Consider the following 24951-nt stretch of genomic DNA (forward strand, 5'->3'; position numbering starts at 1 on the left):
GGTGATGCTGTTAAATTTAATTCTGGAAGAGTTTTGATTGGGTTGCATTTAAAAAAAGTTGTATAAGAAGTAATCAATAAATTGTTTTTAAAATATTAACATGCAGAGAAAAACTTATTGTGCTTGTGATTCTGACTTGCAAAAATTTTTCAACCACCAAATTGGTTCAGGTTTTGGTGATATTGACGTGTTTAGAGGCTCTCCCTATCAACGTGGTTATGGAATAGGTAGTTTGATTGGTAGGTTCGGTATTCCAATATTGAAATTTTTAGGTAAACATGCACTAAAAACAGGTGTTGCTGTTGGATCAGATGTGCTTGAAAAGAAACGTTTTAAAGATTCGTTGAAAAGCCGAGCTACTGAGTCACTGAAAAATGTCGCGTCTGAGTCAATGAATAAAGTGAATAGTATGCTACAACAGAGAGGTTCAGGATTAAGAAGACGTAAGAGGTTGTATAAGAAGAAGAATAAGAAGAAGAAGAAGAAGGTAAAGAGAGGAAAACGTAGAGTTAAAAAGAAATCTTTGTCTTCTGCGAGAAAATATAAATCACGAAAGAAGAGAACTAGTGATATTTTTTAATAATGGAATACCTTCATGTTGAATCAGCACCATCCAGTAAAAGTGAACTAAATATTTTCAGTATACCTACAACTCAAGTTGCTATTGAATCTAGATATGAGGTGGAATACAGACCATCTGCAAGTTTACAAAGTAGTCAAGTCCATGATATTATTGTACCACCATCAGAAGATTTAACTGATTTATCAGCAACCATGTTACACTTAAAAGTAATTGTAACAGATGATACAGGAGAGGCAACTAAACATTCACTGCAAGCTGAAATGGCTAAAAATTTTGGTAATGCTCTTTTCGAGCAAATAGATTTATTTCTAAATGGTGTAAATTTGTCACAAGCTTCAAACATGTACCATTATCAAGCATTCCTTGAAGAAATACTTTTCAGATTTCCAAGTCAAATTGATCAAGGAAATTACAGCAAGAAAGAAGGAAGTTTTGTAGTTCCGAATCGCGTCTATGACTTGTACTTTAGATTACATCTTCCAATTTGTCAACAAGATCGACTTCTGATTAATGGGGTACCAATGGTTTTCAAATTCACTCGAAGCACACCTACTTTCCCTGTTTGGGCCTCTACAGTTGCAGACACTAATACATACAAAGCGAAAATAGAAAGTTTAGCACTGCACATCAAGAGAGTGAAATTATTTCCTGATGCAATGTCCAGTCTATTGAATACATTGTCAAAGTCTAGTGCAAAATATTTTGTTATAAGAAATGAAATGAAAAATTTTACTCTAACTAAAGGAATAAATATGACAACTATTGAAAATCTGTTCACAGGAATTCTACCTAAAAGAATCATTTTAGGACTCGTCGATGAATCGAGTTTCGCAGGCGATCGAAAGTCTAATCCATTTTTATTTAAGAACTATGGTGTTTCACACCTTGCATTGAATGTTGATGGAAATTGTATTCCAACTATACCCTACCAGCCAGATTATGAAAATAATATTTACATGCGTGAATTTATCAACTTGTACAGATATACAGGACAAGATGAAGGTATCCCTCAGCTCAACATAGATTATGATAGATATTCTTTGAGTCATTGCTTGTATGCTTTTGATTTGAGTGGTGATGGTACGTTAGGAGGTGAAACAGGCACTCTAAATCTCCTTAGACGGGGGACAATCAGACTGGAGATAAGATTTGCGGAAACATTGGAAAGTCAGGTTAAAATTGTTGTCCTGGGACAGTTTGATAACCTTATCACAATTGATAAAGAGCGAACTGTAACGATTGATTATTAAGTTATGCTAACTTCAATTGAAATTGAATTAATGTTAAGGGGTAAGGTGAAATATTTTGGTGGAGTTTATGCAATCGATAAATTACCCATAACTTTTACAAAGCCTAAAGATTTTATAATCAATCTTGACCCCAGTTATAAAGAAGGTTCACATTGGGTAGCAGTACATTTTGGGAAAAACAGTGCAATTTATTTTGACTCATTTGGTCGACCACCATCTGATTTAATTACTAATTTTATTGAGAGAAATAGCAAGCGATTTGAGTATTCGCGAATAAAATATCAAGCTAATGATTCATTTGCTTGTGGCTACTATTGCATACTATTCGTTTCTACACCTCGTAAGAAAGATTTCTTCAAGTTTTTTGACAAAAGTAAATGTAATCATTTGAAAAATGAAATGTTATTATATAAAAAAATAAAACAAAATTTGAAATAAGCAAAAAAGTGAAGCTAATTATCACCTACACACACATACACAAATCGCGCGGGGCGGTTCTCGCGAAACTGTGCATTCTTTTTTCAGCGTGATTTCGCGAATTTGATGATATCGTTTATTTCGCGAAATAGTTGAACTCATATATCACAGAGGACTCGCGAGATCAAAAATATCATTTATTTCGCGAGAATCATGAGATAATCGGATCTTTATTTATTTTTATTCAATTTTGTAATGACCATATGCTAATGAATTTACAGAATCAAGCAAATACCGCTTATCTTCAAAAGGAGACAGAGCTATTTTTTCATTAACATATTGGTAAATTGTGTGTGATTCAGAACCAAGACGACGTGTCTTAGCTTTGATTACTCCATTATTGAATAGTGAAGCGCGGTAATCCTCAAACGTTAGTTTATTTTTTACCACGACCTGTTGAATTCCTTTAGCCTTCTTCTTCACTTGACCTTTTGTAGTTTTAATTGCATAGAGCTTTGGTCTTATTGCAATCACTTCATCAATCACTTCACCACTCATTTCATCTTTTAAACAGCCAATTTTCTTTTTATTATGCTCTGAATAGAGAGGATGATCCTTAGGCAGGTCACTGAAATCCATTATATTTGAAAACTTGGCCATGTCTTGATTAAGGCTGTTTGACTTGATTTCAATCAGCAAAGAATCCGTATCAGAGTAAACAAGTTGTAGGTTTTCTTGATAATGAGCTTTAAGCACTCCATAATACAAATTGTAAACATGCAATTTTGCCAACTCAAGAACTGTGAAACCAACTACTATTGGTTTGTCAAGTAAAACAGTGTCAGGTGTCATTTGGAATAATATCTTTTCTTCATCCAAAATTTTCATTGATTTGCAAAAGTTGTCTCTTACTCGACGAGCGGCCATTGCATCCTTCATCACTAGGTCAACCTTCACCCTTTTTCTTTTATCTTCCATCAATTTACCGTAGTTGCTATTCACAAAAAGTTTGTATAGCGATGAAATGAAAGGTGAAGATGCTTGTTGTCGCTTTTTCGTACAAAATTCGATATAAGGTTTCAACCATCTCTTTTGCCTGAATGAGATTGCTCGATGTACGTGGGTAACTTTTAGGCCCATAGCAATGTAGTATTTCAGTACACGGTAGTGAACAACATAATTCTTGCGATCGAAGAAGCTTGCAACCAATTTTTCAGTGGGAATATGTTTATAGTCCATCTTGTCAAGGAGATTCTTCGCAAATGGGCTTAACATATCATGAGTAATAACCATTTTATGAGGCGCCAGAGGAAAATCATTATGGCTGTCATGAAGCTCTTTCGGGTATTCTAGGTCTACTTCTAGAATATAACCTTTATCAGCTTCATCAGATGTTGCCATAATATTTTCAAAATTTATTTTACGAATCCAATTATAATCACCAATAGGCAACATTTGCATCATCGCATGACCATAAAGATTATTGACATCCAAATAAAGAAGCCAAGTTTCTTGTTCTGGTGAGATGTTTGCTGAGGTTTCAGAGTTTTCAGCTACTGCATGTCTTTTCACTGTAGTTGTAAATCCTCCACGTATTCCATTCTCTATCATCAAATACATGTCTATCTCAATGAAAAGCTCAAGATCAATACCTAACATTTTCACCGCTGAGTTGATAGATAGTCCAGGGACTGACATGTAATGTGGTGGATCAATGCCGAAATCCTTGATACTTGTTTCTCTGAAGTTTTCAAAGACTGCAGCAAGCATGTAAACATCAAGTTTAAGATAAATATCTATCAGGTCCTTCATTGTTCGACAGTCAAATTGTTTCCAGATTCTTTCAAGTCGATGATACATTTCATCAGTTATATTTGAATCTGTAAGTGATGAGTAAAAACATTCTATCGGCGGTAGTTTTTCTTCGTCATACTTTTCATATGAGTCCAGATACTCATAGGGAAGAGCAGCTTTACCGCATAAATCACTTAAATCCTCTATTTTCCAATGCTGACGTAACATATCATACTTTTCTTCCTGACTTAAGTCATTTGACAATGTATTTAAACTCGCAGGCAGGAAGGCAAAAGAGTCAAGAAAGGCAAAATTACCAGAAAACCATCCAATATATTTCTCCATAGTTTGAGCGATCAAATTGATTTCAGTATTGAATATCTTTGCATTTATACCTTCTATCAACAAATGACCATCATAATTCTTTAGGTTATGGAATAGTACTGGTATTCTCTTGGGTTGATTGTAAAACAAATTGCATTCGTTGTGGGCAGCTCCTCTATATTTTCCAGTCAAATGGCAGTGATCTTTAACTCGATCATTCAATAGCTCTTTTCTGCAAATCCAACATTCTTTGGCGTTCTCAAAATCGAATTCTATAGCAGAATTCATCTTGAGCATCTTCTGACCGTGAACTTTCAAGTAACATTTCAGCCATTCTTCGGTTTTTATTAGACTTTTGTAAAATTCCGCAACCACATTCTCACCATGCCCAAAGTCACTTCTAATGATAGTTTTTTTCCAGTCTACGACACAATAACCAAAACTTGTAGGCACATGTTTTCTGACTCTAACGGGACTATCAGTTGCCTCTGATATGCATTCAAAATCTGCATAGATGACAAAAGGATGCTTTGCTTCTTTTTTTAAATTTCTGCGTATCAAATTATTTCTTTCTTTTCGATCTGCACCTCTAGAAAATGAAGGCATTATCACTTTTTGAATAGGCCTGTTTTTACAATCTTCCAAGTGGTTGGCCAGTCTACCTTTAGTTCGAAAGCCGTGAAGGCATCTTTCGCAGTGATAGCGACGGTAACATGAACGACTATTCAAGAGTCTTCTGAAGCTTGATATCAAATAGTAGTGATTATCATGCAGAAATAATTTTACGTGATGGGGAAGTGTAACGTCAGGGACACGCAAAGGAACGACATACTTTTTCTCCAAGTTGTATGAGAAGACGCTTATTGAAATTGAATTTGCTTTCTCGAATGAGTTTATCTGCTCGATTGAAACCTCACCACGCCAATTCGAAAAATTGTGACTTTTCAAATATTTATTGTATTGATTGACTCTCTGTAGATTTCGCCCTTGGCCATATACTCCTGCTAGGACAGCATACATGAAACAATCATGAGAACAATTGACAGTGACCAAACAATTTTTGCGAGCTAGTTGAACTGGTAATTTGTTTACACCGCAACCTCCATGGTGTGGTTGATACTGTGCGATATATATTTCCATGCTTTTAATTACAACTACAATAAAGCCGCTACCTTTTTCTGTATAATTATCAATTATTGATTGAATTTCAGAAAAAGATTCTTCAACCAAATCGTCTATATCATCAGCTTGATGATGTTTCTTGAAGATTGAATGTATGTGTGTTTCAACAGCTTCACTCGTGACTGGCTTCTCAAAGATGATGTTGATATTGAATGCAATTTTGATAGGCCCAAGCTCTTCTGAAATTGATGTAATTAGTCTGCACAAATCACTCATCAAAACCTGTCCAACTTGATCCAAAGTGAAACAATTGTGAAGCTCACGTTGGTAAAGTCGATATTTTTTCTGGAAAGCTTCTTTTGTTAAAATGAAATTCGCAATAACAGTTTTATCAGCTTTTTTTGGTGCAGTAGAAAACAGCCCACAAACACTTGAATGTTTCACAAAACGTTCACTTGTGCTTATTCCTTTTTTGCACGTCTTACAATAAAAACTTTTCCTTCTCTTTGATGGTCTGGCACTGTTTACTTCTTCTTCTTCTTCTTCTTCTTCTTCTTTTTCTTCTTCTTCTTTGTCTTTATCCTCGTTGTCTGGATTGTGAATTTGTCGCTTCTGCATTCTATTTGGTGGTATGAAGCCGCTTGTTGATGCTATGCTTTCGATTCCAACACCAGCCTCAGGTTGAACGCTTGATGAATGTCCATAATCTGGCACTTCATTTGTAGAACTTTTTTGATTGGCCATTGCTTCAGTAATGATGTCTGTACTTTCTTGGCCTGGTCTATTACATGAGTGTTGAAGATAATCTTCCAAGTCATGATAGTCATGTTCACACGATGGACACTTTGTCAATTGTTGATCAGGGATGGGTTTAAAATCTCTTAACCATTCCATCATTGAACAATCAGGCCGAAGACAAGAGCAGTTATGTGTCAAGAAGTTGATGAAGCTATCGAAAACCACTAGACAACAGTCGCAGGTAACATTCTATAAAACAAAAAGTTAAGTTCAAATGAAACACAATAAATACATTAATCAAGAACTTACAGATTCAGAATTGTCCATGTTGATATATAAAAAATTTTACTGCAGCTAAGGTAATATGAATGTGCTTGAGTCAAGCTTCTAATTTTATAGCTTAAGATTTTCACTGTAACAAAGATGAATGTGCTTCAGTCAAGCTTTAAAACTAACTAACTCAATTTTAATACATTACTCATAGATTTATATAATAAAATAGATAAAGCAATTGTCTGTGTGAAAAAAATTTATTTTAAAGGGTGTAAACAAAAAGGAAATTAATTATTTTATAAAAAGATCTTTGAAAGGAAATAGATAACTAGAAATTTAATTGAGACAGACTTGTCTATTGACAGGTAAATCAAGTTGCATCCTGATGATTATATCTTCATACTGAACTCTGAGGAGGTCAATTTCATTTAGTTGACAAACCAAAGGATAGCTTAAATGGTATTTAGAAGGCATCTTTCGTCTTAGGATCTCTTTTATTTGTCTGTCTGGGGAGAAACGTACATTGAATAAATAGTTGTCAACTTCATCAAATCCTAACTCTTTAATCCTCTTGATTAAATTAGCAGCTTCATCATGTAGATTTTCAAGTTCGTCAAAGTAGTTTTGAATGTTTAAATCAGCTGCAGGCTGCAAAAAAAATCCAGGGTTAAAATTACTCAAAATTTGTAGATACATACATACATTATTTAGCCAATCCATTCGTGTATGTTCCGAATTTCCTAGCTGTTGTCAGATGTACAAAAATCAATGTTATTCTTCTTCTTTACTGATTATCCTTATCCAAGCAAAAACTTTTATAACTATGAGAAAAATGTACTTTGGAGATGCTATTGGCTTGAATGCTGAAATTCAAAAGGATTTATGATAAGCAATGTATCAAATTTATGACATGATTTGTTCTTTCTGACACGTATGTTACACCCCTATCGTCATAAATTTCAAAATTAAACATTCTATTAATATACCTTTATTAACTTTTGCTATTAGAATAAGGTTGCTTGTCTGTTCTTTTCAATTATCATTTCATGGTGGTTTCACACATTTGTGATCAGGTGATCCTTCTGCATTGCTTTTCATGTCTGAGGCTACTTGCCATATTCAAATTGCATAAAACTAATTTTTTTTTTTTTATTCTGATGCGATATTTACCTGATTTGACCTATTAGTCGCCAGTAAAAATATCAAAAAAAGATAGAGAATACATTTCAAAACTTATAAATCGAAAAAAAATTTTCATTTTTTTTTTTTTTTTTGGATTTTATATATATATAATTGGTTTGTGATTCAAAACGCGTTTCACTTACCTGATAATGGACCGCTTTCACCGAAATATAAAAAAAAAGAGAAGCAAAAAATTAGTTTTCAAAATTATTTATTTTAAGGATCAAAGCATATTCAATACATTTTGTTGTTTAATACACAAAATTTATTTTTTGCCCTGAGCTCGTGCAGCTCTGTCGGATCGGCCATCAGGCGGGCGAGTCCAGACTGATGGACCGATACAGTCGGTCGTGCACGGCGGCACAACGCAAACATGACCAGGGGCCCCTTCGGCATTGCATTTTTGCTCATGCCGGATACCACTAGCCCTGGTGCTGAGGCCTATCCCACAGTAGCGGCAGGTGTACCCGCGAGTATACCCGGTGACATCGTCCGCATCCCAGGCTTTTACCAGCTTGTAGTCACTGGGTAGCAATCCAAGGGGCCTCGCGTCATCCGCCTCACCAGCGGTGGCTTCCAGCCGGTTGGTGTCCTTCATTATCACGAGGGTGTCCTCCCATTCGGCAACGCCAACCAGGGTCCGAGCACCACTCACGGTCATGTATCCGCGCCGTTTGATGGATTTAATTGGGTGGTCGCCAACGGCTGCGGATCCTTGCATCGATGGTGTTGATGCGGATGCTGCTGGGTCTGCTGTTGATGAGGGTGCTGTTGGTGCTGGTGATGAGGGTGCTGTTGGTGCGCTGCTGGCCATTGTATGATGAATAAGAGAGAGAGAGAGAGAGAGAGAGAGAGAGAGAGGAGAGAGGAGTAGGAGAGAGTAAGTGTCCAAGTATTAAGAGAAAAGACTGAAGACTGAATGAATAAAATCTGAAGATCCAACTCGCTTTATATACTAATTCTTCATCAAGATAACTTATCGGTCATCATCTTAAGTGCTTTTCTGGAAAAAAACCACAAATTTTTGTTTACCTTATTGAGACCTGAATCAGATAAGATAAATCATCATGATTTATCTTATCTTCAAATCAAAATGTTTACCCCGGGCTATATGAAATTATTAGGAAATTTTGCTCATAAGTTAATTGATTTCATTAATCTCGAGTATCAAAAGATATTTCCTAACTCACGCGTTCACGGCAATTAAGAAACTGTTTAATCTCGAGAGATCAGCCCCGGGCGTTTAATTTTCCTTATTCTTTAATCTATTAGCTGCTTTCTAAAAGTATAATGTTTCTTCATTTACCTCTTTAACTTGGTGAGTGTTGAAACAGCATCAAAGTTTAATTTTCTTTCTTTTTATTGGACCTTCACTTTGTGCTCGAAGCGTATGGTCTCTTTTGTGCTGGAAGCGTATGGTTTCCAACTACTTATGCTAGTACATTATATCAATTCTGAGAATTAGTTATTGATCAGTTTGCAATATAATTATGTAATAATGTAATAATAATGTAATAACAATAATAATATATAATAATTGCAATATCTATTCTGTAAGAAAACCTAATAAATAATAATAATAATTAATAAAACCTATTTATAATATCTTCCAGCTTTATAGCTGGCCCATACAAGATGACCAATGAATCTATGATACAAATTGAGTAGAACAAAAATTGAACAAAAACAAATCGTTAGTTATCAACTTGCAAATTTCCTGAGAAAATGCAATACTGGAAAAGTTTAGAGATCAAACTGTTATTTTTTGTGATTGCGGTTAAAAATTTTTTATCTAAGATTTTTCATGATAAATTTACGCATTGTGCACACACCAAATTATGTATTTTGTGCCAAAAAATTGAAAATTTAAAGTCATTTGGAAATTCAATGACCAAAATGCTTGGTAAAAAGTTTAAGCGTCGACTTAATTACTCTCAAATGTCGACTCAAAATTTTTTTTATGAACTTTTAGCTTCATCATTAATCTACTAATGTTTATCTACACAATATATAAAGTCAATGTATCAAATTTTTGTGTCAAGATTGTGGTCAAACTGAGCGGGTTTTAAGAAAAAAAACTACACAGCGTCAAAGCCCGAATTCAACTACATCCACGAAAAATAGGAAACCTCACCTCAGAATTCAGATCTCTGAGAAATTCATGAAAATAGAGGTTGGGGGAAAAAGTGTAGAATCCGTATTCAATAACATTGAAAAAGGGGGAAAAACTTTTTTGTTATTCAGGTTTATGGTTCATTGTTGGGCCAGGATTTTATTTAAAACTTTGTCATTTGAGTAAAGAGTACAGAGAAGCTTTTTTCACCATATTTTCTACCACTCAATCCAACACATCCACTAAATCAACCAAAACAACATCAATTTTTAAAAAAACTCTTCTCAACAAAATTGTCCACCACCATCTAGCATGTCCACTATTAATCGCCATCATATCTCAAAAAGTGGTCAAATTGGGTGGTGGATAATCTTATAAGAAAAAGTGTTTCTGAATACTCTAAAGTGGTTAATGAAAGTGGTGGACGAAAAGTGATGTTTGATTTAGTTGATTTGGCGGATGTGTTAGATTGGATGGTGGACATCACCGTGAAAAGACGGTTAGCATGGGTTGTTAAAAGAAACTTGCGATCAGCCATGATCGCATTAGTTTCTTGTTAAGTCTAAGAATAATGACACTTATCTGGAGTTTTTGAATTTTTCGCTGATTGTCAGGCATTACCATAAAATCGCAAGTTATCATTAAAAGGTTCGCTATTAGCTCAAAGTCAAGAGAGTGGACTGGACACTCTATAACATAACATAATTCGCTTCAAAAAAACCAATATCGAGCAAAAACTACATCAAAACAGCTTTTGCGGTTGGAACGACATTGAAAAGATTATGGTAACGATAGAATCGCATCTAATCTGTTTGTTCAGAGGTTTTATCATGTTTTTATTTCATTTGACCAAGTAACTATTTATCTTCGGTTCCCTCATGTTGAATTAAAACATAAATCAAAAACCTAATCAACTGTTTTTGATGATTTTGATATCTTTGATTTCTTTGATCACTGAGTTATCTATTAATTTATTAATGAAAGGCGTCTTTAATTTGCGTGAACTTTGCAAACAATATTATTGAATAGTATAAAAGTCTATTTAGTAAACAGTCAATTCATTTGCAAATGCGGAGCAACAGCAATTAGAAACAAATTGTTGCAATTAACTGTGTTTTTATATATTTCTGTATTGAATCTCCATTGCAATGTTGCTCAGACTTTTAATTGTTTTCACATTTTACTCATCAATATCAACACGTAAGAATTGAAATTAAAACTCAATCGTCTAAACCTAATAATATTTCTTAATTAACACAGTCAGTACCAACAGTTTGGTGGACTTGCCATTAAAAATACCTGAAGGAAGTTCAGTGATTAATGCTACTTTAACTGATGTCGTGAGTTTAACAATCAACTAATTGTCGATCAATCTAACTTTTAATTTCATCTCTTAGAGTGGATCTAAAAAGTATTTTATACAAGAGCTGATATCATCTTCTGGTTCAACCATTAAAGGTAAAATTTTGGTCTCAAGCGATAAGGATTCCTACTCAATACATTATAATGCTGATCCGTATACTGGTGTGGACAGTAAGGAACGGTTGGTTATTCAAGGTAAGAAGATTCAAGTTTTTCTATTTAACTGATCGATGGAATATCAATCAGATTTATGTGGTGAGAATGGTATCTTAAACAATTGATACCAATGAAGTACAAACTTACATGTATTTCTCGAGTTTTCTGTTCAAGTTGAGTCAATTTGTTTCCATTTTTGCTCATTTCATTGTCAAAGGTACGAATTGTTTACTATTCACTTACAAGAATATTTGGGATAAAACTTTATCGGGAATCATCAAACCTTTACTCAACGAGATTCTCTTGATGGGACCTTCGATATTATATCGAATTGATCGTTCGTTGTTTAATTGGGTAATCATTTGCATTGATTCATTTTATAAAAATGTACTAATTCTATTTGTCTGTTAATAGAAATCAATCGGAGAAAAAAATATCAGAGGAATCATGATGAGAGGGGCATCAGCAAAAGTTAATGAAAATTTGAAGATTACTTTCTATTACAAGAGTAAGTTTAAACATTTGAATGCAATTAGCTGATGGAATTCATTATATTGTCGCTCTTTTTGTAAACTCAGGTCGTCTCGATTTCCAATCTGGAATGGAAAGTCCAAGCAGAATTGAATTTGGTGGTTATGATTCAACTACGATTCCTAATCCAGGAAAAGATTCCATTTTTTATTTGGATATCTATTTTATTCAACATGTAGATACTTACTTTGAAGAAGAAGACCTTTTCCTAGATCAAGTCCAAAATGAGGTTCAAGTAAGTACATGTCAATAAAAATACCAAAATAATATTATTTGTGGAAAGTTTTTGATTTATACAAATCATTTATGTAAATGAAATATCTTTCATTTCTATAAATACACTTTTCAAATGAAAACATGAATTCATGCTAAAACTCATTGCTTATCCCTTGACCAGCCTCCATCTGGAATTGGGTGTCCACATTACTTATCTGGTGATAAAGCATTACCAGCGTTGAGAGTTTATCACATGCACTACATCATGGAGGAACGAATCAAAGGTTCAACTACGTCTCGATCACTTAGTGAGGTAAGTTTATCCGAGTAAATGAGGCTATGCAAAAGTATTGGAAAATTCATTTCATTACTTACGACGATTTGGGTACGCTTATTAGGACTTTGAGTACAAACATACAGCCGTGAATTGAAAGTTGAATCCACTTTTTAAATCAATTGCGCAGGTAATCAGCTATTGGTTTTATTATCTAAATTAGATATTTTGACTCAAAATGTATGGATTAGCAGTTTGTAATCAGCAATTGATTAAGTTAATCATAGATTTGATAATGAAATGCGCAAATTACTCAAAAAGTGGATTCAACTTTCGATTCATGGCTGTATATTCCTTTCTCCCTTTAAAGCGTTGATTTGAATAGAAACTCGGAAGCTTATGATTTCTCTGTAAATAATATGTTGATTGCAATATTTTAGAGCACTGAAAAAGAGTCATAAATGAATTCAATTTTTGTGAACTGAATTCTAAACAAATGATAGTAGAAACAGGATTTAAAATCATATCTGGTCTAATAAATCTTCAGTGAATAAACTATGAAATTGAATTTGGATCGTGGATCGTAATCTTTTACTTCGCAGCTGAAATTTGAATGTTCAATCACCGGTACTTTCGCTCTAAACTTTATTTTTATTTGTCATTTAATTCATTTTCACTGTCAGGTTTATGCTGCCCAATTTTACGAATTTTTAAGGATAAAAACATCATTGGTTGGTTCACCAAGTGAAGTTATGTACGACTATCGACTTGGAGTTGCTTTTCATGTTGATACGGATGGATCTGTTGCTGTGGTGTCTATAGACACGAATACACCTGGGATCTACAAAGATTCAAAGTTCACTTTGACTAGTCTTTTCATGGTCAATGCTATCTACAGATATCTTGGGAAGCTCAACTTGGTAAGTAAATGAAACATAATTAATTGAGTTCATATGTGCTTTTTTCTGGTAAATAAGCATGATTAAATAGGCATGGAAATCAAATAATTGTATAAACTTTCTTTCGTTGAGTATTCTCTTCAACGATAGACTTTGAAAGGTATGTTTGGTTTTGCTCGTCATTCCAAGAATCTTGATCTCAATGTGTTAATCACAATAATTCTGAAAATTGATTGAAATTATCGATTTCCATTTCAATTATATTCGCTGTGAAGCATTCTGTATTGAGTGACACAAGCACAATTGGGTATCTTCTTAATGCTCAGAAGTTTTTGTCTGTTTGTTGACTTCTTACTATTACAACAATGTATTATAACCCTTATGAAGCGGATATTCAATAATCTTTTAGATGCATTCTGAGTAGTTTATTAGACTCAAACGAATCAATTGTAATAAAACTGTAAGCTGTAACTCAAATTCCAATGCATAATCTGAATCTCTTTTAGAAACATCGATCTGGACTGCCTGTTGAAGCATGGGAATCAGTTGAATACAATGTTAACATAAATGGAAAGAAGGTGGATAAAGCTGTCATTACTCAATATTTTGCTCCATCGGTAAGTTATTTGCATTAAACACACATCTGATATCAAAAGAAAAGTGAGATTTGTCCAGAAATTCTGTAAACAATCAATTGCATGCCTTTCTAAAGATAAGTTCATTACTTGTTCTAATTTCGATCTAAATGACGGTTTATAGCAAGATGAAGACATATTTTGGGGCTATTCTCTGGTCAGTACCAAGATCTCCATCTATGATTATGATGTATCGGTAAGTATTCATTTCAATTCATGACTTTTTCAAAATACTATATATTATTAACATTAGTCTTTATGCCTTTTCTTTGACTAGAAAAAAGTTTACAATTGGAAGGACGAGATCACAAGAGATTACATGAACTTTCAAGAGGTTCGCTCAGTCGAGAATATTCAATCATTGACAGAAAAGGCTAAATTCGCGTCTACCGATGAAAAAGTGATCCTTAACTTTATATTAGAGTGCGATGGTATGTATTGACGAACAATTTTAAAGGTTGATAAGCCCTGGGGACCTTTGACATGAAAATTTAGTTGAGACAGCGCCGTTAAATTTTAGTTTAGCAACTTTGTATACTTTTTGTTGAATTTCACCGCAAGTTGTTTAGAGTTTATGTCATCTTCGAATGTTGTGAAAAGCTTCCAATGAGGATAAATGGGCTCAACACACAATATTTGAAATACATATCGATAACTAATGATATCAATTATGACCTATTTCTAGCTTCAGATCCTGGGTACACTTCTTGCATCAAACACACGGAGGATCGTGTTTACTGGTTGAAAGGAGACTTCCTTTACAATGTCCTTTTAGCTAAACCAGTCAGTATACTGCGAATTAGTGATATTCAATATCACTTCACTGATACTAAAGTCGAAATGGAAGTAACATTTCTTGATCTACCGCATCTAGAATGTAAGTTGATTGAACAATTTTGAGAGCAATTGAGTTCAATCATTAAACTTTCTTTTCTATTCTAGACATTTTCAACTCTAAATACATATCTGTTAGTGAAGATACATTTGCCAAGATGATGAAGACTAAGGCTAACAATGAAGGCGAATGCTTAGACAAACTATCACGATATCAAGAGACAATTAAGTAACTATTAATATTTCTTGACTGATAGATTAACTCTTTGTTACTAATGATTATTCCATGTTACCAACTAGGGTTGCCATCTTCAGATCCTCAGATGGCGTCTGCGGATACTTAAGTGATCCTGATGATCTCAAGGAAGATACTAAGCAAGGACAATCAGCAAGTGTCTTCCTCTTTCCACTGAACAATTTGCATCGAGTTAAACAAGAGTTAACACTTGACCAGATTCATGATGCATACTTGCAAAATCGTGCGAGAATCTATCTGTTTGACGGAGACTATCGTGAGTACTTCTCTTCTTGCTAATTTACTCACTGATATTTATTCGTACTCTTTCCTTAAAAGATGTACGTATGAAGATTGTTGATGTGGTCGACAAAACTAAAAAGGAAACTGGCTTGAAGGACGATGTTACTTCGCAAATTAGAAGCCAGGCAAAGTTGAAAATTGATGACCAATTCACTCTGTCTGTACCTGATGTAAAAACTTTTGCTGATTGTTACCGAAACTGTCATGAGTCAGATCAAGTTGCATGCGTTACTTTTTCATTCTGCAACACTGATGGTAAAATTGACTGTAGAGTAAGCAGTTTGCAGGCTTCTGACATTGCTAAGGGAGATCAGTCTATTGAAACCGATCAAAAATGTCAAATCTTTTCCATAAGTGTTCTTGACAATTATTCAAGAAAGTCCAACAGAAAATTCATAACTCAGCTTTCAACTGCAGTTGAAAAAGATTTTGTGTATTCTTGTGCAGAATCTTGTCATTCCTCATCCGAATGCATATCTTTTCAATACTGTGATGGTTATTGTAGTTTTGGTGATCTATTGTACACAGATGCAGGTACTGAATATGACCAGGAATGCATGATATATACTCGTAAGTATTTTTACAAGTAACGCAAGTACCAAGTCTCAAATTCACCGTATTTCTTCCTTTTTCTTGATTCATTCAGGCAAAGTATCTGAAAGATATCAAAGAACAGGTAGCAAAATAGTATCAGATGTGATGCACACCGAAACCAAATTGACCTTAGACCAATGTGCTTCATTATGCTATGAGGTATCTGATGGCGATGAAACTGGATGTAAATCATTTAATTACTGTCCTAAGAGTAGAACAGAAAGTTCTTGTTCATTAACTCATTTTTCAGTCAAGAGTCCGGATACCAAAACCACTGATGGAGGTCATTGTTCCAATTATGAGTTAAAAGAATCGAATGGAAAGAAACGAAAAGAGTCCAGTTCAACTAAAGTTATTAAACGGACATCGGGATCAGGTGCTTTTGGTATAATAATGTTGTTCTTGTTTGTCGGCATTGGATTGGGATTCATAGCTCCATTTGCTTACTCAAAGGTTAAACAGATGCATGATGCTTCAAAGGCTAATGGAGGCTTCACTTGGGAAAGACATCAGGATGAGCAGCCACTTGAAAATGGCGATTGAATTCATTCAATTTATGCAATAGAATTACATTACTAATTATTTTCTGTAAAAACATTTCTTAAACTTTAATATATCTAATAAAAAGCTTATGCTACAGCCCTTATTTAAACCCTGGTTTTAACAAATTGAGGCTTTGATTTTATATTTATCAGAATATTCAAGATTACCTCATATTTTGATCTGAAATTTCGGCCCTCAGTTCGTGTAGTCTGAGCGAGTAATGAGCTCGAATTTCAAGTTTCCAGGAATATCTTTCAGGCGTATTCTTTGTGAAGAGTTAGCTTTCGTGAGTTTATGACGTTTCTGGGTTGCTTCGCCAATCTTTTGAACTTTGAAGCTTAATAATTATAAAATAAAACTTTTGAACTTGAAGGACTATGGATAAATGAATTTTTCTAAATCAATCTGGCAACCTAATGGATGATTCCCTGATTACCACTTATTAAGAAATACAAATAAAAGTAAAATTTGCACAAATAACCAAAATCCTTGCATTTAATATAAAATACTAAATCCGAAAGCCGTTTTCAGACGTTTTACAACTCAGGCAGTTGAAAAGAAATGAAAAACGGTTTTCAACAATATCACAAAAGTGTTGAATTCAACTGTTCATGTATTAGTAGTATTAATAGTTCATATTAACCAAGACTAAATAAAGGAGCCAGTTTATTTTTCATTTTGGCTCAAAACTTTTACAATGTGACCTAACTGTATTTTACATGAATGCTGAATTCATATGCGATTTGCAATAATTTACTCCTAGTGTCTAACAAGATTTGCCAAACTTTACACATGTTGAGATTGAGAATTCACGATTTATTTTAGACTGAAGATATAACAGTCAGTATGTTGGTTACAAGTGGTAAGTGTTAGTGCAGTCAGAGGTGGCGGATCATTAAGCATTATCTGATTTTTTATGTATATTTAAAATTTTTTGCACCATAATTCACTGCAAAAAGAAAGAATAAGAAAGATATCTTTCATATTAATCAGTTCTGAAATAATTCGAGTAATTCGGACATAATGAATATGATTCTATTGACTCGAAATAAGTTTATCTTTCATTTATCAATCTTATGATTTTCGTCCGTAAATCCAGGATCCAAACTATTTCGAAGTCCATTTAGAATAACTAAGGAAATCAAACTTTTTTCGGACTTTGAATTCAGTATTCACAATGAAGAATATTATTGTAAACTCAAAAGTGTATAATTTAATTATGCATCATGCAAATCTCTGCAAAGTATTCATCTAAACTTGATTTTAATTGAGCATTGATTTAATAAGCATAATTTTCAGAAAAACTTTCTGGCCAACCTTATAATAAATCAACGATTCAACACTTTTTTATAATAAAAGATTTAATGAATATCTCCAATTTGCTCATCTATTTGTCTTTTCCAAGTGAAATCTATATTGATCTTTGAAGCTTCACGCATTTGTTTAACTTTTGCGAAAGCAAAAGGAGTTATGGATCCCAATGCAGCACCGACAAATAGGAACAGCATTATTATACCAAAAGCACCTGATCCTGTTGTCCCTTTAACTACTTCAGTTGAACTGGATTCTTTTTGTTTCTTTCCACTCGATTCCACTTTCAACTCGTAGTTTGAACATTGACCACCATCACTGGTTTTGGTATCAGGATTTTTGACTGAAAAATGAGTCAGGGAACAAGAACTTTCTGTTCTACTCTTAGGACAGTAATTGAATGATTGACATCTAGTGTCACCATCAGACCATCGAAGACACAATGAAGCACATTGATCTAAGGTTAATTTGTTTTCGGTGCTAATAACATCTGATACTATTTTGTTTCCCGTTTTTTGGTATTTTTCAGCTGCTTTGGCTATAATGAGAAATTGAATTAGTTAAAGACTCAACTGATTGCAAGAATACTTACGAAAATATATTGTGCATTCTTCATCATATTGAGTATCTGCATCTGTGAATAAACCACCAAAACTACAAGAACCATCACAGTATTGAAACGATATGCATTCAGACGAAGGATGACAAGATTCTGCACAGAAATGCTGATCTGTTTGCATCACAGTTGAAAGCTGAGTTTTAAATTTTCTATTGAGTGCTTTTGAATAATCGTTGAGAATGCTAATAGAGAAAATTGTACATTGGATGTCATTTTCAGTATGCAAGTCTCGATTTATAATGTCAGAAGACTGCAAACTGCTTACTCTACACTCAGTTACACCACCAGTGTTGCAAAATGAAAAAGTAATGCACGAAACTTGATCTGAATCGTGACAGTTTCGGTAACAATCAGCAAAAGTTTTTACATCAGGTACAGACAAAGTGAATTGGTCATCGATTTTCAACTTTGCATCCCATCTAAGTTGAGAAGCAATATCATCATAAGGAGCAGTTCCCTCTTTAGTTACGTCGATAACACCAATAATCTTAAAAGTTACAGCTTTTGAAAAGAGAATAAGAATGATTGTTATGAGTTTCTCGGTGACGCAAAAGGATGAGAAGTATAAGGTACTAATACTTACGCATATCTCCGTCAAACAATTCGTATGTTTGACCAACATCTTGCAAGTATGCATCATGAATCTGGTCAAGTGGTAACTCTTGCTTGATTCGATGAAAATTGTTCAGTGGGAATTGGAAGACGCTGGATGCTTCTCCGAGCTTGAGATCTTCTTTGAGATCCTCGAGATTATTCAAGTATCCACAAACAAGATTCGAGGCTATGTAGATGATAACCCTGGTTGCGAAGAAGGAAACAATTTCAGTTAAGCGAATTTTAATGGCATTAAAACGCTCATAAATACAGTATTTTTCAAAAAAATTGTCAGTAATACAAACATTTATTTTTTATTAATTATAAACATCAGATGATTAAGATTAACTGAGCTGAAACTATATGAGTCAAAGATTAAATTTGAAAAAAAATTAGTATGATATGTGCTGTCCTTCGACTTTTAAGCACATAACAAGTCGAGTTTTTAGTGAAAAAATTATGTAAGTTAAAAACTTCTATGGAGTTTATTATGGAGAAATGATAAGCGCCACCTGTTGGGCGGTTGAAATTTAGGTGTCCGACCCGAATTAACGCTTATTAGCCTAAGACTCTGACTTTATAATTTTATTTTCAACGATGAAAATGATTATACGACTGACTTAGCACACATTAGCAAAGCTAATGCCTTAATTTGTGGCATTTTTCAATCCAAAACAGACTTGCAGTCTTTTTTCATGATTTTAGGCAGCTGAGGTCATTTCAATGACAATTATTTCATACAAATTGGACTCTGAATGCTGAAATTTTTGTAAATTCGAGCTCTCTGAACACGTTTTAGTCCCTTTCCAGAATTTAATAAAATTTTCAAGTCTAATATCAGAGATATTCCATCTTGAAACAAACATAGAGAAGTGACAGTTTTTTTGAAAAATACTGTAGTATCGTCTTTATAAATATCTCATATAAATATCGTCTTTACTTGATTGTCTCTTGATAACTCGATAGTTTTCTCACGCATTCGTCTTCACTGTCAGCCTTAGTTTTTTTCATCTTAGCTAATGTTTCTTGGCTGACAGACATAAATTTAGAGTTGAAATTGTCTGCAAAAGAACAGAAATATTAATGATTGAACTCAATTGTATGTGCAGGATGTGGGAATGAGGAATTAACTTACATTGCGGTAGATTGACAAATGTTACTTCCATTTCGACTTTTGTATCAGTGAAGCGATATTGAATATCACTGATTCGTAGTATGCTGGCTGGTCTAGCTAGAAGTACATAATAAAGGAAGTCTCCTTTCAACCAGTTAACACGATTCTCTGTGTGTTTGATACAAGAACCGTATGCAGGATCAAAATCTAATGAAAAGGACAAAAAAGTTAAGAAGTTATTTGTACCAATTTATTTCAGCCTATCAATCTTGATCCAAGGCTTGCCATTATTTTCAAAGTAAAGTTTCCATGAGCAGTATATTTCATGCATAGTTATGTATTATTTAACGAACTGCAACGAGAAGTTATATGATTTAATATCCAGGGCCAAGCCCGTCATTGTTTTACATATAACTTCGACTCTGCAGTTTACTGCACAAATTTTAAAATAGATACATACCATCGCACTCTAAGATGAAGTCAAGGATCAATTTACCATCGCTATTAGAGTATTTAACCTTTTCTGTCAATGAACGGATACTCTCGACGGATCGAACCTCTTGAAAGTTCATGTAATCTCTCGTGATACCATCCTTCCAAGTGTAAACTTTTTTCTATTCAAAGACTAATGTTAATATTTTGACAAATAATGAGATGTGAAATGAATACTTACCGATTGATCATAATCATAGATGGAGATCTTGGTACTGACAAGAGAATAGTCCCAAAATATGTCTTCATGTTGCTGATGATCGCCATTTAAATATTGAATTCGATATAAGCAATGAATAGCATTAAAAAATCATACAACTGACTTGTGTCTGGACAAATCATACCTTTCTTCATGATCGAGTTTGTGTCTTTCAATGCAAATAACTTACCGATTGAGCAAAATATTGAGTAATGACTGCTTTATCCACCTTCTTTCCGTTGATGTTAACATTAAATTGAACTGATTCCCATACTTCAACAGGGACTCCAGATCGATGTTCCTAAAGTAGATATAATTAAAAACAATTTTGGAGGATTGTTATAGCTATTTGAGTATACAGTTTACAGTTGGTTTAGATTAATACATTTGTTTGACATTAATAAACTATTTAGAATGTACAAAAGATTTTTTAATATTCATGCATTCGCTAGATGATGTTCAACAATTCATTGTTACAATATTACGCTAAAAACTGAATTAGCTTACTTGTGAATATTGAAAATACACTGAATTTTACATATTGAACGCAACCTAGAGTGATACCTAGCGAGTCCTTAACCATCTAGTGGACATAGTGGACAACATTCATAAATCTTTCATCTGCAAAGATTCTTTGAATGACGAGCAAAGCTAAATGCAGTCATATCTCTCAAACTAATGGCGATAGTTTTTAGCAGAAGAAAGTTGATATGATTACCCAATTGTCATATTTATTCAATTATGCCTATCCACGAACAAACACTTATAATAAAACTTGCATTTAATGAAAAGGTCGAGCGTTTTTCGTCATTTACTTACCAAGTTGAGTTTCCCAAGATATTTAAAGCTACCATCGAGCATAAAAAGACTAGTCAAAGTGAATGAAGCATGCATGTTGACTCCAGGCGCATTCGTGTCTATAGTTGTTGCTACATAAATTCCATCAGAATCAATCGGAAAAGAAACTCCGAATCGATAATCATTTATCGTTTCTGTTGTTGCACCAAGCAATGTTGTCTTTAAGCTCAAATAATTGTAAAATTGTGCAGCATGAATCTGATAATAAAAGAAATGAATAAGTGGAATAAATAAATGGAATGAATAGTGAATTGACATATTTTGCTAGATAAACTAACCTCACTATATGATTGAGAAGTAGTTGAACCTTGTATGTTTTCTTGCATGGTATAATGCAAGTGATAAATCCTCAGAGCGGGTAGATCTTTATTTCCTGATAAGTAGTGTGGACATCCGATTCCGGGTAAAGGCTAGTCGAGAATGAAAGTAGTTTTATCATAAATTTGTGTTTTCACTTGAAAAAGCACATTTAAAATGAGAAATTTTTCATTTCTGAATCAGTAACTATTACATTTAGCAAATATTGTTCTTGTATACATATTTACTTAAATGCTACTTATTAATGCTTACTTGAACTTGATTCTGGAGTTGATCCACAGTGTTTTCGTTCTGAACGTAAATGTCTAAAATGATATTCTCTTTGGATGCAAAGGGACTTGAATCATAACCGTTAATTTCAATTCGTTTTGGATTTTTAATTCCAGTCTCGTCATCTGAATTATCTGAGATAAGAGTGAAGGTCTTTTAAATTAAATTAAACTTAATTGTTTCAACTCACGTTTATAATAATAAGTTATTTTCAGTCTTTCGTTAATCTCTGATGTTGCGCTCATCATCATGGTTCCTCTTACGCTTTTGAACCGTGGAAGGTTTGATGTCTATTAACAAACAAACAAAGTCGATTAAAGCATTTCTACAGACTTTCTCGAAGGAAATTGTTAATGTATTTACCCAAACAAGCAACGAATGATCTATTCGGTATAATATCGAAGGTCCCATTAAAAGAATCTGGTTGAGTAAAGGTTTCTTGATTCCTGGTAAAGTTTTATCCCAACTTTTCTTGTAAGTGAATAGTAAACAATTTGTACCTTTGACAATTAAATGAACAAATATAATTAATTAAATCAATTCGCAAATGGAATTGTTGATCATTTCTATTTTTCAACTAAGGAGTTCAAACGTGCCTTTTATACTGTGCAAGATTTTTTCTTTAAACCTCTGTTTCCACATTCATTTAATCTAGTTTTCAAGATACTTGAATCTTCTTACCTTGAATAACCAACCGTTCCTTACTGTCCACACCAGTTTCAGAATCAGCATGATAATGTATTGAGTAAGAATCCGTATCACTTGAGATCAAAATTTTACCTTTAATGGTTGAACCAGAAGATGATATCAACTCTTGTATAAAATACTTTTTAAATCCATTCTAAGAGATGAAATCAAAAGTTAGATTGATCGACAATTAGTTGATCTTTCAACTCACGACATCAGTTAAAGTAGCATTGATCACTGAGCTTCCTTTAGGTACTTTCAATGGTAAATCCACCAAACTAGTGATACTGACTGTGTTAATTAACAAATAGATATTAGATTAAGACGATTGAGTTTTAATTTCAATTCTTACTTGTTGAGATTTTTGTGAACAATGTAAAGACAATTAAAAGTTTGAGTTGCATTGATTTTTTATTGTATTACAATTTAATGCATGCAATTTTTACAAACAAATAAAAACACAAGGAATAGCAATTAGTTGAAAATTTGTAAATAAATAATTTGAATTGTTTTGCTTTCCAATGATACCTGATAAACACAATTAAAAACGCCTTAGATCAATTGATTAATTGTAACCATTCGGTTTCTGAATCATGTACACAAAATGGTAAACATTAGATGCGTACAAAGTCAAGAGATAAATCCAATTTTCACTGGATGAATAGCAACATCTTTGCATTGATGTCGTTGAATCTTGGGTACCATGAAATATAAATTATTTCAGTGTATCTCATAACAGCGAATAACTCATCAATGTTCGTTGATCCAACAAAGTAACTAAGCATGAAAATCCCAAATCATAAAGCTAGGAGATTATAACCCACAGAATGAGATCAGGTGTTTCATCCCATATCTAAATGATTGAAATACTGATTTCGATAAAATATAAAGAACCTCGATAAAGTCAATCTGTTCTTTTGAATCGTATTTAAAGTTCACCTGGTCATATGCTCGCCTGCATTTTTATAAGCTTCTATTTTTAAAACCCATTGATTCTACACAATCAAAAGATGGGTGTGTAGTGTTGTTTAACTTTTTGCTTACGCAAAAGTTAAACAAACGTGATACTTCAGTGGTCAATTTAGTTTTACTTTGACAAGACAAATACTGTAGATGAACAAATTAAAGATATTCATTGAATCTTTTTATTGGCGCTCATAGCTCTATTTGCCTACTCAAAGATTAATCATATGCATGATGCTTCAAAGGCCAGTGGAGATTTCACTTGGACAGCAAATATTAACTATGGTCTATAAGTAAATTAACAGTGTTTCTTTTGAACGCTAGAAAACCCAGGAACAATCCAAAAATCATATCATTCATTTGATTTCCTCGAAATGTATTCTACTACTCTTTTCTTTGATAAAATTTTGTTTTTGCGAATTTTTGATTAATCCCGAAAACGGCGTGAATGTTTAAAAGCACAATGCTTATATTCGCGGAAATACGGTAAATCTTCAATGGATTTCAATTCAAATCGCAATGATTAATTTTATGCAAAAGCATAGTTGGTTACCTGATATAAAAGGGTATTGCGGATAAAAAGTAGAATTAATCTTACCTAAAATTTTGATAAAGATGACGATGTATTGATAAATTGATTTGTCTACGTTTGTTTCTTCTTTAATTTTGTTATCTTCATTGTTATCATGGTCAACGTCATCTTTATCAAAATTTTAGGCAAGATAAATTCTACTTTTTATCCGCAACACCCTTTAGAATAATATTTTTTATTAAGAGTTTACTTTTCCTTCAAGATTACCAGTCTCAACAATCACAAGTCTTGTCAAAAAGACTACAGAGGTCAAACCTTTACAATAAGTGTTTATCTCTGAAATGCTTAATCTTTGTTACTTTCACTTGTTAATGCTCAAAAAAACTATCTAGTCTATACAGTATGAAGTCAATGTATAATTTTTTTGCGTCAAGATTATGGGCAACCGAAGAACTAGGTTCTAAGAAAAAAATAACGCAGCATGTAAGTCCTGATTCAATTAAGTGACGAAAATAGAGGGATAGAGGTTACTTATTTAATATGCAAATACTTTACATTAACAAATGTAATTTTTTAAAATCTTGAAATTGTCCAATAAGGTATAGCCTAGTAGTTA

The 24951-nt window shown here is 33.4% G+C and overlaps 4 protein-coding genes across 4 annotated transcripts; 2 read left to right on the forward strand and 2 right to left on the reverse strand.

Moving 5' to 3' along the window:
* The first annotated feature begins 582 nt into the window (after positions 1 to 582).
* Positions 583 to 1833, forward strand: LOC107364332 (uncharacterized protein F54H12.2-like). The gene has a single exon (XM_015931666.2). It carries the CDS (start codon positions 583 to 585, stop codon positions 1831 to 1833), a length of 1251 nt encoding a protein of 416 aa, XP_015787152.1.
* A 657-nt stretch (positions 1834 to 2490) lies between these two features.
* On the reverse strand, positions 2491 to 4656 carry LOC107359368 (uncharacterized). The gene has a single exon (XM_015925850.2). It carries the CDS (start codon positions 4654 to 4656, stop codon positions 2491 to 2493), a length of 2166 nt encoding a protein of 721 aa, XP_015781336.2.
* Positions 4657 to 10837: 6181 nt separating this feature from the next.
* On the forward strand, positions 10838 to 16487 carry LOC107371289 (uncharacterized). Its single transcript, XM_015939326.3, has 16 exons — positions 10838 to 10996; positions 11057 to 11136; positions 11194 to 11353; positions 11532 to 11668; positions 11729 to 11822; positions 11893 to 12080; positions 12243 to 12374; positions 13019 to 13255; positions 13741 to 13851; positions 13994 to 14065; positions 14147 to 14300; positions 14555 to 14746; positions 14812 to 14932; positions 15004 to 15215; positions 15278 to 15811; positions 15888 to 16487. The coding sequence occupies exons 1-16, from the start codon at positions 10945 to 10947 to the stop codon at positions 16376 to 16378; spliced, it is 2967 nt and encodes a 988-aa protein (XP_015794812.2). The 5' UTR covers positions 10838 to 10944; the 3' UTR covers positions 16379 to 16487.
* Positions 16488 to 17567: 1080 nt separating this feature from the next.
* LOC107371293 (uncharacterized) lies at positions 17568 to 23345 on the reverse strand. Its single transcript, XM_015939330.3, has 16 exons — positions 23193 to 23345; positions 23052 to 23131; positions 22835 to 22994; positions 22517 to 22653; positions 22344 to 22443; positions 22136 to 22287; positions 21844 to 21975; positions 21527 to 21763; positions 20898 to 21008; positions 20690 to 20761; positions 20477 to 20630; positions 20038 to 20223; positions 19843 to 19963; positions 18892 to 19106; positions 18282 to 18809; positions 17568 to 18227 (listed from the first exon to the last, which is right to left on the reverse strand). The coding sequence occupies exons 1-16, from the start codon at positions 23242 to 23244 to the stop codon at positions 17740 to 17742; spliced, it is 2925 nt and encodes a 974-aa protein (XP_015794816.2). The 5' UTR covers positions 23245 to 23345; the 3' UTR covers positions 17568 to 17739.
* Positions 23346 to 24951: the final 1606 nt, after the last annotated feature.

Source organism: Tetranychus urticae, chromosome 3 (assembly GCF_039701765.1).
Source record: "Tetranychus urticae isolate SD_2017Ah chromosome 3, NJAU_TeUrti_SD_1.0, whole genome shotgun sequence".
Taxonomy (NCBI): Eukaryota; Metazoa; Arthropoda; class Arachnida; order Trombidiformes; family Tetranychidae; genus Tetranychus; species Tetranychus urticae.

Bases quoted from the DNA above. Each gene is read 5' to 3' on its own strand.
- LOC107359368 (XM_015925850.2), bottom strand. From the start codon at position 4,656: ATGAATTCTGCTATAGAATTCGATTTTGAGAACGCCAAAGAATGTTGG.
- LOC107371293 (XM_015939330.3), bottom strand. From the start codon at position 23,244: ATGCAACTCAAACTTTTAATTGTCTTTACATTGTTCACAAAAATCTCA. The intron at 20,631-20,689 runs GTAAGTATTCAT...GTCTTTGAATAG, and splicing joins TCTATGATTATGATCAATCG to AAAAAAGTTTACACTTGGAA. The intron at 19,107-19,842 runs GTAAAGACGATA...CTTCGCAACCAG, and splicing joins AGTTATCAAGAGACAATCAA to GGTTATCATCTACATAGCCT.
- LOC107371289 (XM_015939326.3), top strand. From the start codon at position 10,945: ATGTTGCTCAGACTTTTAATTGTTTTCACATTTTACTCATCAATATCA. The intron at 11,354-11,531 runs GTAAGAAGATTC...TCATTGTCAAAG, and splicing joins GGAACGGTTGGTTATTCAAG to GTACGAATTGTTTACTATTC. The intron at 14,747-14,811 runs GTAAGTTGATTG...TTTCTATTCTAG, and splicing joins TGATCTACCGCATCTAGAAT to ACATTTTCAACTCTAAATAC.
- LOC107364332 (XM_015931666.2), top strand. From the start codon at position 583: ATGGAATACCTTCATGTTGAATCAGCACCATCCAGTAAAAGTGAACTA.